At 53.2% G+C, this 19,568-nt stretch overlaps 1 protein-coding gene across 3 annotated transcripts in view; it reads left to right on the plus strand.

Moving 5' to 3' along the window:
- OSBPL2 (oxysterol binding protein like 2) overlaps nt 1–19,568 on the plus strand; it is a 60,888-nt gene that overhangs the window by 9,711 nt on the left and 31,609 nt on the right. For all 3 annotated transcript variants that reach the window (XM_037729573.1, XM_017503475.2, XM_017503476.2), the window contains 3 exons: nt 10,653–10,817; nt 14,180–14,324; nt 17,487–17,562. In XM_037729573.1, the coding sequence (XP_037585501.1) occupies nt 10,781–10,817; nt 14,180–14,324; nt 17,487–17,562 (258 nt within the window). In that variant the 5' untranslated portion in view covers nt 10,653–10,780. The remainder of the gene's footprint in view (nt 1–10,652; nt 10,818–14,179; nt 14,325–17,486; nt 17,563–19,568) is intronic.

Genomic DNA, 19,568 nt, shown 5'->3' on the forward strand with positions numbered 1-19,568 from the left:
ACGTTTGATGTTTCCTACAGAAGAGCTCGCATCCGTCTTGTGTGTCTGCAGATACATCGGACCGCAGTATAAGCTGATGTTCCTGGAAGTGTGTGTTGTGTTTTTGGCAATTAATGTTCCAAAGGAAGCGGATAGTCAGCGATGGTACTTGAGGGAGCTGACTGCGGTGAGTGGGGCTCGAGGCTCCGCTTCTGGGACATGGGACCACATTGGCCCCGAGGCCCAGTGGGAAGAATTGCCACTCCCTGCAGCTGCTTCTTGCTCCCCTTTGCCTGCCTCCTGAGGTCACCCTCTTGGCATGGAGAATGGTAAACAGCAGGGGTGCTGCTGTTCGCACAGTGAGAGTGGCTTCACCTGCCTTTCTCAAGTCTCGAAACTCTGTTTCCTGCATGAATTCCAGGCGGATTCAGAGCCCTCGTGTGCTCCTGGCAAGCTTGCCTGGCTGGCGTGCTCAGCACAAGGCCTTCCCGAGTCAGGGTTGGGCCATGTGTGTGTCCGCGCTAGTCTCTTGGGATGAAGAGCTGAAACCTGTTCTTTTTATTTTTTTTGAAACAGAGTCTCGCTCTGTCACCCAGGCTAGAGTGCAGTGGCATGATCTCAGCTCACTGCAACGTCCGCCTCCCGGGTTCAAGTGATTCTTGTGCCCCAGCCTCCTGAGTAGCTAGGACTACAGGCGTGTGCCACCTGTAATTTTTTTTGTATTTTTAGTAGAGACGGGGTTTTGCCATGCTGCCCAGGCTGGTCTTGAACTCCTGACCTCAAGTAATCCACCCGCCATGGCCTCCCAAAGTGCTGGGATTACAGATGTGAGCCGCTGCGCCCAGCCTGAAACCTGTCCTTCAGCTAAGAGGTGTTACATTCTGTGTGGTGTTAGGTAGCTGATTTTGTGGTGAGCCACATACAGCCCCACAGTAAGGGAACCCACGGAGAGCTGAAGAAGGCAGACAGGTTTGTTGAGGTGACATCGTGCAGACCTAGAGCCTCCCGGTTTGCACTCAGAAGGGCGGTGTCCTGGAGCTTCGTGTGCAGCTGGACTTAACCTCATTTGGCCACAGGAGAAGGCGGCAGCATTCAGTAAAGGTCACTCTCGATTCCATCCCGTCGCCACCAAAAACACAGTGCATTTCAGGGCAAAGGTCTGAGCACCCGGTCTTACGTGACTCACTCGTGACAGGCTGCAGGTGGCGACAAGGACAGATAGCCACGCACATTTCCCTTTTTAAAAAAGGTTGTTGTGAATGGCATACGACTTGTTTACTTGGTTCTAAATTTGTACAAAGTCTGTAAAAATAACCATTAAGCTTTTACAATGATAAGAATATTAGGGCTTGATTTTTTCTCAGCAATTGGCAGAAAGCATGTTTCGGTGAGCACAGACGGAGCGAGCCCAGGAGGTCCTGGAAGGGGGAAAGGAGGAATGGCACCCGGCCTGGCGGCAGCCTTGACAACACCCCAGCGTGTCGGGTTGGTCAGGGTAGCTGTGGCCCGGGTACTGCTGCCATTCCCGGCCTTCTCGCAGAGGCCTGGACCTGCGGCTGGGGCTGGCAGAGCCCCTGCTCTCGCTGCTGCCTCCTCCATCTTCCTCCACCCTCTGGTGGGCTGGGCGCAGGCAATGCACGGTCCCGTGACGGCTCAGCCGCGTGGGGCCCTGGGATGCCGTGTCCAGGCTGGACGCCACTGCCGTGGCTAGCTGTGGAAGTGCAGTCAGTTCAGCTGATTAGCGTCGAGCGTTCCCTTCTCCCTCACACCCGCCGCACCTCAAAAGTGCTTGCAGCCACCTGTGGGCCGCAGGGACTACACTGGACAGGTAACATTTCCAGTGCTGTAGGAGAGTCCACAGCTCAGCTCTAAAGCTGTGAGATGTGGAGTCTTTAGTTAAGGCTTGTTTACTTTTGCAAAAGAAATGAGATTGTGGCGTGGTGGCCAGCTGGGTGTCAGTGGGGCGAGGGCCCCTAGGCGTCCGGGTGATGTGTGGGCTGAGTTTGCAAAGTGGAGATGCGAGACGGAGATACTGAGAAGCATCGCCCATGCAAGCACTGGACGCGCAGGGAGGGATGAGGTGCCCGAGAGGCCCTGCCTGCCCCTGCCCCCGGGCTTAGAAGGTGCTGGGTGAAGAGAGCTGCGCCCTGCCCCTCGGCCCCTGCCTCTGCCTCTTGCCCTCAGTGCCACACGGAAGCGCAGGCATCTCACACCAGCTCCTCCCTTGGTGTGTTCGCGTCACTGAGCAGGCTTGGTCTTGCTCTCTGTGATTTCATGTTCCCGCCCTCCAGCCTTGATCCGGGAGACCTTCTGTTCTTTAATTCCCACAGAGAGCTAATTCTGTCCCTTGTGTTAAACTTTGTGACTCTGACGCTCGTAGGTGACACTCATTTCCCTACCTTGTGCTCTGGCAACCTTGCAGTGTTGTGGTAGCATCTTTCTGAGCATTTGAGTGGCTGGGTTAGGCCCTGCCAGGTCGCTGACTGCTTTGGGGAAGAGAAGTCCTGTGGGGATGTGACGGTGGCTTTGGTTTGCTCCTTGGCCAGCCGCAGCCTGACCTAGTTCTGCTCTGCACTGTGGTTGGGCTCACGTGTTAGCCTTGACCTTGAGCTGATGGCAGGGGCTCTTCAGTGCAGGATGCCACACCAGGAGCTCGGCTGGGCCCTGGAAGCCGGTTTGAAGTTTGTGTCGCTTGAGCGAGTGCAGGGATGGCCGAGCCTGCCTCTTGGCTTAGGCATGGAAGAACTTCCCGTGGTTCCTCTGGGGCTGCTTGCTCTGTGGTTGTGCTGGATGTGACCTCTTGTGGGGCAGAATCAGGACCGTGGAACCCATTCCCTGGGGCTGCCCTGGCCCCTTGGCTTATGATTGCCGTCCCCATGCCCCAGCCGCCTCCCTGCTAAGCTCAGCGGGGCTGCGGAAACCGAGGGACTGTAGCTCCCTGGCTGAGCCTGGCCACAGTGTGATTCTCCATGGGAACGAGCTTGAAAGTTTCTGCCTCGGGGCTTTCAACTGTCAGGAGGAGGAGCGTTCTCTGAAGTGGAAGCATTGGGTGGGTCTATAGGGTCCTTTCTAAGACAGAACCCTGTTCTTGTTAATAATGGGAACCTTTTTTCTTTTAGCAAAGCGCTGCATAAGGCTCTGTGCACAGTCGATTTGTTAGCACTGGTTGCTGATGTATTTTTAAATTATGAAATAGAACTTATATTTTCTTTTTTTTTTTGGAGACAGAGTCTTGCTCTGTTGCCCAGGCTGGAGTGCAGTAGCAAAATCTTGGCTCATTGCAACCTCTACCTCCCAGGTTCAAGCGATTCTCCCACCTCAGCCTCCTGGGTAGCTGGGATTACAGGCGTGCGCCACCATGCCTGGCTAATTTTTGTATTTTTTTTGGTTTCAGCGTGTTGGCCAGGCTGATCTCGAACTCCTGACTTCGGGTGACCTGCCTGCCTTGACCTCCCAAAGCACTGAGTTGATAGGCATTAGCCATCGTGCCTGGCCAGAGCTTGTGTTATTTTCAATAATTTAGACTTAGAACTGATGTTTAACCTCAGAAGTGGTTTTAGAATCTTCACGTGATCTTGTCTGATCGGAGTGCCCTGGCTGTTTCTGATGGACAGAGTAATGGTGCGTAATTGAACTTCCAGCGAGTCGCCCGTGGTGGTCAGCAGCAGATCCCCAGTCTCTCATTCGCCGATGTCCTGAACTGGCAGATCTGCTTTATTTATTTTTCTGTAAGAGACAGGGTCTTGTACTGCTGCCCTGGCTGGAGTACAGTGGCACAGTGACAGCTCACAGCAGTCTGGAACTCCTGGGCTCAGGCAGTCCTGTTGCCCTAGTCTCCCGAGTAGCTGGGACTGCAGGCATGTGCCACTGTGCCCAGCTAATTTATTTTACTTTGGTTTTTGTACAGACAGTATCTGTGTTACTCAGGCTGGTCTCAAACTCCTGGGCTCAAGCCATCGGCCACCTCGGCCTCTCACAGTGTTGGAATTCTAGGCCTGACCCACTGTGCAAGGCCCAGATCTGTTTTTCTGAGAAAAACATAAAGATGGGTTTGTAAGACTTGAGTCCAAGTCTTCATACCACTGGTGGGATGTTTTTAGATCCTGGTGGGACGGGGACAGCACCTTTAAGAAAGTGTGCTGGGGTCCTTTTTAAGGGACTAGGGGGTTCCTTGGGCTGGGGTACTGAGACTCGCTGGGGCCTGCAGGGATGGTGCCCTTGGGGCCGAGGAAGTGCCCCCCACCCCCACCCCCTGGAAACTCTGACTGGAGAAGGATGAAGGGCGAGAGGCCAGAGAAGATGCCCAGCACTGGCGCAGGCCCCAGGGTTTTGCTCTAGACGCGCAAAGGAGAGTTGACCAGAAAGAGCCCATGAAAACAGACAGAAACCCCAGCAAAGTTCGCTCCTGAAATACTCCCTCCTGGATTGTTTTCTGAGTGCGGGGTGAGAGCTCCATGTGGAAGAGCGCGTTCAGGAAATACGTTCTGCCTTCTTAATGCTTTTTCTTGAACATTTAACTTTCTGATTCCTCAACTTTGGTAGAGGACTCAGTTATGAAGCATTTCTTTTGCTTTTTAAAATCATTTTACTTTTTAAATTTTTATTTATTTGAGACAGGGTCTCTCTCTGTTTCCCTGGCTGGAGTGCAGTGGTGTGATCATGGCTCACTGCAGCCTCAACCTCCTGGGCTCAAGCGATCCTCCTGCCCCGCCCCCTGAGTAGCTGGGACCACAGATGTGTGGCACCTTACGTGGCTAATTATTTATTTTAATTTTTAGAAGAGATGTGGTCTTGCTGTGTTGCCCAGGCTGGTCTTGAACTCCTGGACTCCAATGATCTCCTGCTTCAGCCTCCCTGCATGCTGAGATTACAGGCATGAGCAACCATTTTTGCTTCTTTTAATGGAAGAGTCTTAACTCTGGAGGGCTTTCCTTGCACAGCCCTGTAGCCCACCTCAGGGTGTTTTGGCTGGATGGGGGTGGTCCCAGGGCTTCTAGGCAATCAAGGCCTGTGTGCTCAGTCCTTCCTGCCATTTGCTCACCCAGGCCTTTGAGAAGTCTAGGGGTGGCAGATGGGAGGAAGGACTGAGGACCTGGCTGGGGCGGATACTCCTCCACCCCATGGGGCCATCTGTGCTTCCCAGCACATCCCAGTCCTCCGGTCTTTTCTCCCTGTCCCCAAGGCTCACTCTGGGGTGAGCTCCGGGGTTGTTCCCTTAGGGACTTGTCTATGAAGGGCTCTCCTGGGAGCACCTTCGTGACTGGCTTCACCAGGGCAGGACTGCCAGTTTCCACCTCAAGGCCTAGCACCGGGGAGGCTCTCTGTGAGTGTTTGTTGAATGAATGAATGAGATCCTAGTTGTCTTGCCTTGATCGTCTGTAGCAGTTGGGTAGTTTTATGGGTTCCGGATGAGGACACTTCATTTTTCTGGGCCTTGGTAAAATGTAGGAGACGCAGTGCATGTTAGCTGTCGTGGCAGCTTTTTCAGGAGTGTCCTTGAGGCTGTGTTGGAATTCACTGTCGCTGGTGCAGATGTGGGGGTCTGAGGGCACTATGACCTCGAGGGTACTCCTGTGCTGGTCGGCGGGACAGGCCTCCCAAGTGGGTCTTTGTTGGCCTTTGGTCACGATTGGGTCATGCAGCGTGAACACACGGTGGCAGGTGGCGTTGGTGTCTCAGTTGTCCAGCCAAGCTTGTGTCTGACATCTTAAATCCTTGTTTTAAAGGTTTTCCATAAGCTATGATTGATTTACCTTTGACATTAGGACTTTCGTTATAGTAGGGAAGCATTTAAAAAAAGCAAAGTAGGCTGGGTGCAGTGGCTCACACCTGGAATCAGCACTTTGGGAGGCTGATTCGGGAGGATCGCTTGATCCCAGGAGTTCAGCACCAGTCTGGGCAAAATAGAGAGACCCTGTCCCTACAAGCAGTTTTCTAAACAATTAGCTGGGTGTGATGGTGCACGCCTGTGGTCCTGGCTACTCGGGAGGCTGGGGTGGGAAGGTGGCTTGGGCCCTGGAGGTCAAGGCTGCAGTGAGCCGTGATTGCGCCACTGCACTCCAGCCTAGATGACACAGCAAGATCCGTCTCAAAAAAAACCAAACCAAACAAAAGAGAGAATGAAATGGCTTCTAACCTGCTTTCTATTCTGGGAGGCTTTTACAGAGTGCAGAGCAGTGGACAGGGTTTCCCTAAAAAAGATACTCATCCTATCGTGACATCTTAAAAATGAGCAAGAATCTTCCCAGCATCAGATACTCACTCTTTTCACATTTCCACCCTCTTGTAAATGTCTCCATCAAGTCCTGTCTGGCTGTGTGTAGGCCTCGTGTGAACCCTGCTTCAACCAAGTGGTGCAGTCACGGCTCACTGCAGCCTTGATGTCCCAGGCTCAAGTGATCCTCCCACTTCAGCCTCCCATGTAGCTGGGACTACAGGTGGGCGTACCACCATACCCTACTAATTTTTGTATATTTTGTAGAGATGGGGTTTCGCCATGTTGCAGGCTGATGTCCAACCCCTGGGCTCAAGCGATCCACCTGCCTCAGCCTCCCAAAGTGCTGAGATTATAGGTGTGAACCACCGCGCCTGGCCGGTATGTCTTTTTTTTTTAAAGATAGCTTTTTTGAGGTATAATTGGCTTGTAATACATTGCACACACGTAATGTGTACGATAGGTTTTGACACGCATGTGCACCCGTGAAAGCATCACCATAATCAAGATGGTGAGAAAGTCCTTCCCTCTCCCTCTCTCTCTCTGTCTTTGTAATTTGCTTGTTAAAGAGCCCTGGCTCTGTCCTGCCTGGGTTTTGCTGATTTTACCCCCACATTGACATGCAGTTTGACATTGTGCCCATGCCTACCAAGTGGCCTCTCAGTCAAGATCACGAGGTTTCCTTTCTCCTTTTCCCATGTGGTTGATTTTTCGGCAGAGACCGGGCCTCCCAGGCGAGGCTCCTGGGGTCCAGGTGCGGCCGCTGTGCCCCTGTGATGTGGCCTCTGGTCTCTGTGCTTCCCCACATTGCTATAAAGAAATACCTGAGACTGGGTAATTGATAAGGAAAAGAAGTTTCATTATAGTTCACGGTTCTGCTGCACAGGGAGCGTGGCGCTGGCATCTGCTCAGCTTCTGGGGAGGCCTCAGGGAGCTTCTACTCATGGTGGAAGACAAAGCGGGTGCAGGCGCCTCACATGGCGCGAGGAGGAGTGAGAGAGGGTGTGGGAGCCACCAGACGCCATCACGCAAGCAGATCTCCTGGGAACTCATCCTTGCCCAGTCCCAGGAGGACAGCACCAAGCTGTGAGGGATCGGCCCCCATGACCCAACACCTCCCACCAGGCCCATCTGACACCCAGGAGCACATCTCCACAGGAGATTTGGTAGGGACACATCCTGACTGTGTCAGTAGATGAAGCTAGAGCCTGGACAGACGTGGCTTTAGTGTTCCTGGCAAGACTGCTTCAGTGGTGGCAATGGCATCTCTCCCCGGGAGGCACCTAGGGCAGTCTCTCGGGGGTCAGCGCCTGGATGCGTGAGTTCACCAGTGTTGTCTAATGGTGACGGTCACACGCCTGTGTGTCTCATTTGTCCGTTTGCTGGGATGCTTCCATAAAGCACAGTGTCCTCACCTGTTACCTGGTGACAGTGTTACAGCAGTGTGTACAGGGAAGGTAGGATGCTGTCCCCTTATTAACCAGTTTCAGAATAACTTGTGGGCTTACTGGCACCATCCATCCTGACCAGTTCATCTCCTTCCTAGTGCCTTAGGAACTCTGGACTTGAATGTATTCGCTGTGTTTCAGCCTCTTCCCGTGTCCTTGTGCTCAGATTGTCTCCTCTTTCTTGTGGGAGCTTCTGTAGGTTCATCTCGAGTCACTGGACCAGAACCCCTGGAGTAGTCTGTGTTGTGCTGCTGCAGCACCCCAGGCGGGGCAGTTTAGAATGAGCAGCAGTGTGCTGGCTCCTGGTTCTGGAGGCTGGAAGTCCAGTTCAAGGTGCTGGTGTCTGCTGAGAGCTTTCTTGCTGTCATCCTGTGGCAGAAAGTGGAAGGGCAAGAGAGGAGGGAAGAGGGGCAGAGCGGGGACAGAGGGACAGGAGAGAGAAGGAAAGGGAAGGAGGAGGAGGGAGAGAGGGGGAGGGAAAAAAGGGGAGAGGGAAGAGAGGGGAAGGGAGGGAGAATGGGGGGAGGCAGAGGGAGAGGGGAGAGGACACACATAAGGGGGCAAAACTCACCCTTTTTAAAATGTATTTATTTATTTATTTGTTGAGACAGAGTTTTACTCTTGTTGCCCGGGCTGGGGTACAACGGTGCGATCTTTGCAACCTCTGACTCCTGGATTCATGTGCCTCATCCTCCTGAGTAGCTGGGCTTACAGGTGCACACCACCACACCCAGCTAAATTTGTATTTTTAGCAAAGATGGGGTTTCACCATGTTGGTCAGGCTGTTCTCAAACTTCTGACCTCAGGTGATCCATCCGCCTCAGCCTCCCAGAGTGCTGGGATTACAGGTGTGAGCCACTCTGCCCGGCCTTTTTATTTTTTGAGATGGAGTTTTGCTCTTGTTACCGAGGCTGGAGTACAGTGGTATGATCTTGGCTCACTGCAACCTCTGCCTCCCAGGTACCAGCGATTCTCCTGCCTCAGCCTCCCGAGTAGCTGGGATTATAGGTGCCCACCACCATGCCCGGCTAATTTTTTGTATAGTTTTAGTAGAAACAGTGTTTCACCATGTTGGTCAGGCTGGTCTTGAACTCCGGACCTCAGGTGATCCATCTGCCTAGGCCTGCTGAAGTGCTGGGATTACCGGCATGAGCCACCGCGCCTGGCACACTCACCCTTTTATGACAGACCCTTTTATAAGACAGCATTAAGCCGTTCATGAGGACAGAGCCCTCATGGCCCACCACCTCTCAGAGGCCTCACTTCCTAAGGTTGTCACGTGGCAGTGAGATCTCAGCATGCATGTGAGGAATGCACATTTCTGCGCTACAGTCCTGTATTCACTGGGTCTCCACTGGGAGCCCTGGCTGCTCAGTGGCTCTGAAGGGGGAGCTCGTTGCAGCTGTGGAGGGGTGTGGCTAGAGAGGACCCAAGTGAGTGACAGCGACCTCTCCAGTCTGCAGGATGAGTACACCCTGGCCAAGAGCAGGGCTGTCTGCGCTGGTTTTCAGGGGGACCTCAGGCCCGCTGGGCAGGAGGGACAAACCAGGAGACACTGGAGAGTCTCTCGGGAGGCAGGGGCTGTCCTGTTGTCTGGAGGGAAGCTGCTGCTGCCCCGTGTGGCTGTGGCAGAGCTGCAGGCTGAGCCGCTTGGGGGGTCGCCTGGCACTGAGGCTGTTCTCACCCCTGGCGCCCTCACCCTCAGAACTGTGCAGAGAGCTCTGGGCTGGTTTTTGTATTTCTGAAACACGTAAGGATGCTGATTTTGGCTTAATTCTCTTGTCATTCATCCAACGCTGCTCTTCCCGATGGGAGGCGCTGGTGTGCACGAGTTCTAGAATGTTGAGCCGAGGTAGTTGTGAGAAAACGTAGGTGTGCTTCAGTTTATCCTGGCAGCAGCTAACTCACACGGGAGCCTCAGTTCTCTAGAACGTTGGTTTCAGGGAGATGTCACATTCTAGACGTAATTTTCCGTTACCCACAGCTACTTCAGCCTCTGGTGAATGTTTGCGGTGATTTTCAGCAAAACTTCCTGAGCTATGTTTGAACCTCACTGAAGCTAATCGGCTTGTTTCAACTGCCCCCATGGCTTTCTTTTCTTTTCTTTTTGAGATGGAGTCTTGCTGTGTTGCCCAGGCTGGAGTGCAGTGGCGTGATCTCAGCTCACTGCAACCTCTGCCTCCCGGATTCAAGTGAGTCTCCCGCCTCAGCCTCCCGAGTAGCTGGGATTACAGGTGCCCAACACCACACCTGGCTAATTTTTGTATTTTTAGTAGAGATGGAGTTTCACCATGTCGACCAGGCTGGTCTCTGAACCCCTGACCTCAGGTGATCCACCTGCCTCGGCCTCTCAGAGTGCTGGGATTACAGGGGTGAGCCGCCGCACCTGACCTCTCCCCATGACTTCCCAAATTAATGTTTTATTGTTTTCTTACATAACTATAGATAATGCTTTTTATTTTATTTATTATTTACTTCAAGACAGAGCCTCACGTCGTCACCCAGGCTGGAGTGCAGTGGCGCCATCTCAGCTCACTGCAATCTCTGTCTCCCAGGTTCAAGAGATTCTTACACCTCAGCCTCCCAAGTAGCTGGGACTACAGGCATGCACCACCATGCCTGGATAATTTTTGTATTTTTAGTAGATACAGGGTTTCACCATGTTAGCCAGGCTGGTCTCGAACTTCTGGCTTCAAGTGATCCCCCCACCTTGGCCTGTCAAAGTCCTGGGACTACTAGGCGTGAGCCCCCAGGACTGGCTGATAATGCTTTTTAGAAACAGCTGTTCTCGTAGGAGCGCTTATTGGTCTGTTATTCATTGATTGATCTTACATTATAAACGTGTCCTCTAATTTACTTTTTTAAATCATGTTTGTGATGTGATAATTAATTTTACTGATTTGCTTACATGTAATTTAGATTGATTTTAGGATGGTGAGTGGGTATTTAAAATGTTTCTAAACCATGAAACTTCTGGAAGCTAAGTATGCAAACATTTTTTTTCCCTTTAGATCTTCAGTGTCTATTGGATTTTTCCAAGAGAAAGTCCATAAAGTTCCTTACACTGTAGATGTGGGTCAGATACGATGGTTCAGTAGAAGACCGCACGTCAGGGGCACTGGAGGCCGGCTGCTGAAGGATGAACGGAGAGGAAGAATTCTTTGATGCCGTCACAGGTGAGTTGAAAGGGAACCAACTGGGGTCGTAATGGAAGAGTGAACGTCCCTGGACTCAGATGCTGGCCTTGGCGTTTGGGGCGTGAAGATGGCTTAGCAGAGCCGTGCACGGGCGAGTGTTCACAATCCCAAACTCAGACTGTTCAACACAGCCTGACATGCATCTCAGATAGGGGGAAGCCTTGACTTTGGCTGACAGGGTTTAAACCTTCAGAAGAGCTTCCTGGGGTGTGGATGTGTCATTTGGCTCCTGAGATGGCTGTCTTCTGTTATTCCTGCTTCGTGATGGGAACGTTAAGGATCTGATGGCTCTGTCTTGCTTGGCCCTGCTTAAGGCGTCCCATCAGGCAGCAACCCCACTGGCCCCACAGCAGCCCGCACAGCCGCAGCGTGCAGCTGTGTTCCTCTGTTTTCCGCCTTCGCATGGCGATTTAAAGCACGGCACAGACTGTAGTCGGAGTGAAATCCTGTGGCCTCATTGAAAAGAATGTGTTTTGGAGTCCAGTCACACTGAATAAAAGACAAAAATGAAGAGTATGTTGCCGGGCTCATGGGTAGGGAAGGGCAGGCAGGGCTGGCAGATGGACCTCCCAGAGCCGCCCCTTCTTCCTGGCACTGGGAAGAGCCCTGACCCCCTTTGAGCTTGTGTCTGTCAGGTCCTCACACTCGGTTTCCACTCTCTGCACTCAGAGTCAGCATCTGGAATTTCACTTGGTGTTCTGGGGAAGGACCATAGCTGGTGGGCAGGGGCATCAGGAGATTCTCCTGGCATTCCCTTGTCCTTAGGTGTTGGGATCAGAAAGGAGCAGCTTTGGAAATGTGGCCGCAGGCCGGGAATTCATGACAATCTTTAGAGGTGCTTCTGCAGTTGCTGCAGCCCAAGGACCTGTAAAGGTCTCTGTGGCCACACCCTGAGGACACGTTGATGGCTCCGTGCCCTGTGGTTCTGTGCCCTATGGCCTCCGGTCTGTGGGCTTGCCAGAGCAGTTGTGTCAGGAGGGTCTCTGGCCATGCCCTGAGGACACATCGACGGCTCTGGTGGCGCCTCCGGTCTGTGGCCCTGCCGGAGCGAGCTGTGTGTTCGAGGCTGTGCTGCTCCTGTACTTGTGCTGGCAGCCCAAGGTGATTGACTTCCTCTCATCCAGAATCCCAGGAGAAGGAAATGCTGCACTGCTGCGCACCTTACGCCTTCAAAGGCTCAGTTACTAAGTCACGTTCCATGATTTCGTAGCTGGATTCTCTGCAGTGTGTGTTCCTCGGATGTGCTCCCAGAGGAGAGTCTGTGGAGTGGGCCCCTCATCAGCGATCGTTCTGTGTTCTCTGCTAAATCCCAAGCAGTGGAGGGGTGGTCAGGCACTCAAACCCTTCGGCTGCCTCGCCTACGAGTGGAACTCCACGTCTGTCACAGAGAGCGCAGCCTTGAGGTTCCTCCTCTCCCAGGAGTCTCATAGGATGTCCTTTTTGCCTGGGGTCTTGGTGTGACTGATACTTCTCCAAACAACTCTGAGCATTTTGAGTCAGTTTGCTGAGACTTCCCAGAGGCCCCAGCTGTGTAATGTGGAGCTCGCCTGGACTCTGCCGTCCTAGGAGCTGTACGGGTGTGGGGCCGTGGGGCTCTGCTGCACAGAGGGCCGCTGCGTGTGTCCCCGAGGGTAAGGTGGAAGGGACAGACGTCTAGGTGACAGTAATTTCTCCCCTCACTTCTTGGGCTTCGGAACAAATAATGGAAGGAGAAAACCACTGAGTCTCTTACTGCAATGAAATACCCATGTAAGAGGCAGGCTCTTGACTCCTTCACCGCCTGTGATTCATCTGAGTCTCATCTGAAAAGCATGTGAACTAAGCAGTTCTTAGATGAATGACTTCATTAGGCATTTAATTTGTCGAAGACTCAGTGCCTTTCAAAGGAAAGGTTTGGCGGACATGCACAGTGTGTATGGGATTGAGGGCTGTGAGCACAGAGGGGTCTGTTAAAGCAGGTGTTTCCGAGGGAGCCGATGGTAGGTGAGGCAGCCTCCTCCTCTGCTCATCTGTGTTTTTCTATAATAACTGCTTGTTGTGTCTTAAGAGTGTTAAGCCATCCATGTAGCATTGGCTGAATCAGAGACTGCAGCGGCTGCCAGGGAGGTGCTGCTTTATTCTTCTGGCCAGGGGCAGCTCCTGCCCCACGGGATTCCCTTAAGTGGGGAATGCTTTCAAGATAACTTCAGAGTGAGGAGTTACAGATGTTGCTTTTGGGACAGATAGCAAAACACAAGAGGTGGCGGGCTATTTCAGAAACCGTGGGCCATTTAAGGATTCCTTTTTAACCCGTCCTCTCAGAATCACGATGCCATCCACCCCAGCACTGCCTTTATGGATGAACTCTGCAGGTGTGGAGGGATAGGACACAGCAGCCTGGTTTGCTCTCATGGAGCCTGTAACACCCGCCTGCGTGTGAGGTCCGACTGTAGTCGTCCACCTGACCCTCCTGGGCCTGTGTCCCCCGCGTGAAGCCCTCAGCCCCTGGAAGCTGAGGTGGCCACTGGCTCCCGCAGGCCCAGAGCCCCTCACAGAATTGACTCATCATGGGGCCCCAACCCCCACTCTAGCCAGATGTGGAGCAGGACTTGGCCATTCCAGTGACTTAGACTGACAAGAGTTGAAGGGAGACACACGTTCCTGTTCCCCAGTCGCCCGTTCTGTGATGGGTAAGGGCCCTGGAGCAGCGCCGGGCAGCAGCTGTTTCTTCTCTGGGACTTCTGGTCCAGGAGCACGCGCACGGCTGCATTTCACTTGGATTCTAAAGAGCTCCTTCTCCGGAGTCCCCCTTCACCCGGAGTCCACTGCAAGTCCAGCCACACGTGTGACGTTTCCATGATTGCTCCATGGCTGGTGCAGTTGAGTGTTGCCTCTGCGTGCTAGGATGCTCTCCCTTGAAACATCGTCAGGAGGCGTGTTTCAGACCAAGATGCAGAGCCTGGTCACAAGCCCTGAGCCATAGCAGGTGCTTCGTAGCCTTGGGGTGGGTTGAATCTTGTAGAAGTGGCCCACCCAGAGCGTGTAAGTTGCAGTCTAAAATGATAAAAGGGTTCCTTCCGGAAGATGAAACTCGTGGCCTGGGACTGGACCTCACGTCACAAGCGTAGAAGGAGCCTGAGGTGCTGGAGCTCCGCTGGGGGCGGCGTTCTTAGGAGGGAGCGCCCTGGTGTGCTCTGTTCTCTCTGCCCCTCCTCTCCTTTTGGGGAAGCAGAGTGAATTCTTCCAAATGTATCCATTGAGAGGTCGAGCTTTAGTAATCTGCTTGCATAATCAGAGTTCTGGAGGTAGGGTTTTATATCTTCCAGGTCCAGCAAAAATTACCATTTTCTTGTCTCACACAGGCTTTGATTCTGATAACTCTTCTGGGGAATTTTCAGAGGCAAATCAGAAGGTCACAGGAATGATTGACTTGGACACCAGCAAAAATAACAGGATTGGGAAAACTGGGGAGAGGCCCTCTCAAGAGAATGGAATTCAGAAGCACAGGTATGTTCTCTCCTATCTGCTGTTTCTACCCCACAGTGCTCTGCAGTACCCCTCAGCCCCCACGAGCCAACGTTGAGCTGGAGCGGCACCCCCATAGCTCCTGTGTCCAGCCAGCAAGGGCTCTGAGAGACTCGGTGCCTCTCTGCTTGGCTCCTGGAATCAGCAGATGGCAGTTTTTTGGGCAGTGCCTTTCCCCATCTAAGAAATGCCTCCGCTCCCCTCACTGCCTTCAGGACTTGCTGTGGGAGGATTCAGGGGGACCCCAGCTTTGACAGGGCCTGGAAAACAGTACCTGGTGTTTTGATTGGCAGGCCCCTTGCTGATTTCCTGCAGACCTGCCTGTTCTGCTGTCGACAAGAAGCTCACCCTCTTCTCACCAGAGTTCTATTGCAGTGTGTTGGTCTCTGACCCTATAGGACAAGAAAGGTTTAGTTGCTTGATGTAGCATGGCCGAGTCCCTTTCCTCCACCACCTTGTTCATTTTCGTGTAGGTAGAGTCCGAGGACAGTGGCCATGATGAGAAGCCTTTGGTCTGTGGCTGGGCACGGTGGCTCACGACTGTAATGCCAGCACTTTGGGAGGCTGAGTCAGGTGGCTCACTTGAGCCCAGGAGTTGGAGACCAGCCTGGACAACATGGCAAGACCCCACCTCTACAAAAGAATTAGAATACAGGAGGCTGGGGCAGGAGAATTGCCTGAACCCGGGAGGTGGAGGTTGCGGTGAGCCGAGATCACGCCATTGCACTCCAGCCTGGGTAACAAGAGCGAAACTCTGTCTCAAAAAAAAAAAAAAAAGAATGAAAATAATTAGCTGGGCATGGTGGTGCACGCCTATGGTTCTGGCTACTTGGGAGGCTGAGTCAGGAAGATCCCTTGAGCCCAGGAGTTCGAGGCTATGGTGAGCCATGGTGGTGCTGCTGGTCTCTAGTGTAGGCAGCAAAGCAAGACGCTGTCTCAAAAATAAAAGGGAAGAAGTCGTCAGTCTTTGTTGGTAGAAGCAGGAAGGCAGGACAAGCTGTTGGTGGGGCAGGCAGTGGCCCTGGAGCTGGTGGCACTGTGGTGCAGACTCCAGGCACAGCTGCCCATGTGTGTCTCGGCTGCAGGGAGCTGCCCCAGCCTGGCCTCAGGCTAGGCCCACACGCCTGCTTGGTGCGTCCCTGTGGCGCCCACGTCTACATCTTACCTGTTATTTGTTCATGCCTCACCCCCGCTCCCCGTTCTCCAGCCCTGACGCTGGTCATTTTAAATGCCTTTGGGTCCTTCAGTTCTTCTATCTCCTCTGTCCCATGCCTGTGCACCCCACCATCCTTGTTACCAGAGTGGCCTCTGCAGCTCTGCCTTTTATTCCTGCTGTGTACAGAGACATTTGTGTATGCTTGTGTGTATCGTTTTTGAGATGGAGTCACACTGTCGCCCAGTCACCCAGGCTAAAGTGCAGTGGCGCAATCTCGGCTCACTGCAACCTCTGCCTCCCAGGTTCAGGTGATTTTGCCTCATCCTCCTGAGTTGCTGGACATGTCCCACCACGCCTGGCTAATTTTTGTATTTTTAGTAGAGACAGGGTTTCACCATGTTGGCCAGGCTGGTCTCAAACTCCTCAAGTGATCCACCTGCCTCGGCCCCCCGAAGTATGGGGGTTACAGTGGGGAGCCACCATGCCCAGGTCAGAGGCACTTTTCAAAAGACAGATCTGGACCTCCCCGCCCTGTCACTGTCTGCCTAAAACGCAGACAGGATGGCCGCATGGCGCCCTCATCCTCCTAGTCCTACAGAACTGTGAGTAGCACTCTGTTTTACTGGGAGAAATGACATGCCTTGGACACTGCATTATGTGGTTAATGTCCTCTTAGGTTGAAGGCCAGCACCCTTACCTTGTGCCCTGGGCCCAGCCCCCCAAGCCCTCTTGCCTCCAGTCCTGGCCGCAGGGGCCTCTCTCTGGTCGTCAGGTGCAGCCACTCCCCCTGCTCCCTCGCTCCGGGGCCTCTGTCCTCCTCCTCCATGTCTGCAGTTCTGTGCATCCCGTCTCCCTGCAGGGTCGTGTCCTCGGGGCGGTATGACCTGACCCCCTGCAGAGCCACGTTCCCCTCCTGGCGGCACCCCCCGAATCACAAGGTGCACTGGATGCGTGCGTGAACAGCAGCAGAGCCGAGCAGAGTGCTGGCCCCCACCGCCGGGCCTGACGCTCAGCAGATGTTCGTTTTCTTTTCTGCCTTGCCTCACAGCTGCTGTGTCCTCTCCCTCCTGCCCCCTGACACCAGTGGTGTGCCTTGCCCCAGCTGCCCTGACGTGGCATTCCCAGGGTGTAGCTGAGGACCAGAGCAGGCAAGAGCACCTGCTTTCCTTGCTCTGGAGGTCTGCTGGGAGCAAGGCAAAAACGCCCCTCAAGGCAGCTTCCGTGAAATGGGAGTTTAGCAGGAAAGCCCTGGGGTGTCCCTGGAGGGCTATGAGCAGCAGGGAGCCCCGGGCCCTCACTCTGCACCACCTTCGCTGTGCCCCACTCTGTGGTGTCCTCTGCAGTTCTGGCACGCCTCTCCCCAAATCCAAGTTTGTGTCTCCAGGTGCTCCCAAGACCAGGGCCCCGGGTCAGTGGCACCCCGGTTGATAGTGGTGAGCAGTGGTGGGGGTGAGGGTCTCCAGGTACAAGCGTGGTGGTGTGGGTTCTGCATTGCAGCTGACTGGAACATTGCCTGAAAAGAACACTTCTCAGGAAAGCAAACCCATGTTTAAAGGGCTGAAAAGCTTTTAATTTGGGTCACTCTTGGTGCCCTCATGGGCTGACCTCTGCCTGAGGTCTGGCAGCTGCCCTGGGACCCAGCAGGAGACTCCAGAAGGCTTGTGGGCTGTGCAGGCAGAGGACTCCGTCCTGGGCCGCCCTGTCCGCCAGCTCTGGGAGGAAACCAAAGTGCAGCCACTGAGGGCCAAGACCGCAGAGTCGTCTTCGTTGTCACGGCCGTTCCCAGGAGGCCCTCTGGAGCGCTGGTGTGGAAGCCTGCTAGGCCCAGGCAGCAGTCGGGCCCCCATGGCCCTAGGCATGCTGGATTGCAGAAATGCTGCTGTTTAGCCATTAAAATTTAAGGGAAGTGGTCATTGAGCAAAGCCACCTTGAGTGGTCTGAATCCCGTGCTGAATTCACCCACATGCACCCCTTTGGTGCTCCCACAGGACGTCACTGCCGGCCCCCATGTTCAGCAGAAGCGACTTCAGCGTGTGGACCATCCTGAAGAAGTGTGTCGGCCTGGTGAGTCCGGGGCCCGTGCTCATGCGTGGGGCTGCACCTCTGACGCTTGGGAATGTCTTGCAGTGCTGGTGGTTTAAGAAAGTGCTCTCATGTTTACAAACAGCATGAGATTAAGACAGCAAAGCGGAAAGAACAAACACATCCGGGGGCGAGGTGCTGTGTGAAACACGGGACGTAAGAGCCATCCTGGGGGCACCCGTCTAGCCCGGTGTCCTGTGTAGCCAGGTGGGTGGGGTTTCCCTGGTGCCCTCCGTGGCCACATGCTGAGCTGCAGGTCGGGGGCGTCAGCCGTTGTCAGTTGCTCAGGGTTTGGGACAGAAAATCCAGCTGGGTAATGAGGGCCCAGAAGTTATGGGCCTTCCCTTTCAAGATCTTTCCTGACTGAGAACCCAAGCTGTGCCTTGCAAGGGAGGGGGTGTCCTGCGCCACCAGCACCGTCTTGTTGACCGTTGAGCGCTCATGACTGAAAACTCAAGTTAAATGGCCTGCGAATTCGCGTCGCTGTTGCTCAGCCCACGTCTCCTAGTGCTGGTGATTTTTTGCCCTTACCCGTTTTAGTCCTTTTTCCCCAGAGGGTACTTCACTTTCTCTCAACTTTTTATTTTGAAATAATTTTAGGCTTATGGAAAATCATAGAATAGCACAGAGCATTTCCATAAAGCCCCCGGCCAGCTCGCCCAATGCCGGCATCTCTTGAAATAACCATAGCTCAGTGACCAAAGTGAGGGAATGCGTCTTACCTCCGCAAGTCACTTGTGAGTCCTCAGTGTCCCTGACGTCCTTTCCTGTCCCAGGACCCTCGTGGCATTTGGGCCCCTCACTTGGTGGCAGCGGCTACTGGTCTGTTGCTTAGAAGACTTCTCCTTAATTTGGGTTTGTCTGATGTTTTCTTCTTAGATTGAGGTTCTGTATTTTTGACACTCACAGAAGTGAGGTACCTTTGCCAGGGCCTTGTCTGAGGGGCTCTCTGACATCCACATGTTAGTTAATGGGGCTGTTAACCTGGTCAAGTGTCTCCACTGCAGAGTTGCTGCGTTTCTCTTTGTAATCAGTGTTTTGGGGAAGACACTTGGATTCTGCTTGCTAATTTTAGCATCTATTGGTGGGTTTTACTGAACTCATTCTAATGGGGATTTTCTATTTTGTTCTTCCTTCTACCTTTATTAATTGGAATTCTTCTGTGAAAGAGAACTGTGCCTTCTCCCCTAGTTATATGTTTATTCAGTTAATATTTGTATTAGTGTGGACTCGTGAGCACGTGTGTTATTCTGTGAGTTGAATTCCAGTGTAGTCCTTATTTGCACAGTTGCTCACAGTGTTCCGCCTTTGGCTTTGGGAGCTCTTCCAGGTTGGCTCTCCCCGTTCTGTGGGACCCCCTTTCCCCTTCTGCTGAACCCCCATCCTTTTCTGAACACTTACTTCAGGCACTAAAGGATGCTCTAGTTCAGTTTATATTCTCCTTGCCTTAACCCTGGAATCAGCTACTTCTCCAGGGAGCCCATTCACTGGGTAATGGTGTTTAGGCCCCGGCCAGGTGCTGGGTGCGTCGCTGCTGCTGAGGAGTCATTGCCTGCAGATGGCGCTGGAAAATACGAGTGTGTGTGTCATGCTGATGCACACGCCTAGGTACTTCTGTGTATATCTCTATGTTTCTTTTAAAATAAGCCATTTGAGATTTTTTTTTCTTTCAGCAGTGTTTTTTGTACATTTTTGACTACATGGATAATTCAGGTCTTGACGAAAGTATCTGTCTTGGTGTAGATGTTGAATGTCTTTTTGTGAACTTGACAAACCACCTAATTTTGACTCTTCTAAATTCTGAGAGAGGCCGAGTGTGATAGTAGCGCGTGCCTGTAACCCAGTGCTCGGGAAGCTGACGGAGGAGGAGTGCTTATAACCCAGTGCTTGGGAAGCTGACGGAGGAGGAGTGCTTGTAACCCAGTGCTCGGGAAGCTGACAGAGGAGGAGTGCTTATAACCCAGTGCTCGGGAAGCTGACGGAGGAGG

Source organism: Cebus imitator, unplaced genomic scaffold (genome assembly GCF_001604975.1).
Source record: "Cebus imitator isolate Cc_AM_T3 unplaced genomic scaffold, Cebus_imitator-1.0 Scaffold311, whole genome shotgun sequence".
In the NCBI taxonomy this organism is placed as follows: domain Eukaryota; kingdom Metazoa; phylum Chordata; class Mammalia; order Primates; family Cebidae; genus Cebus; species Cebus imitator.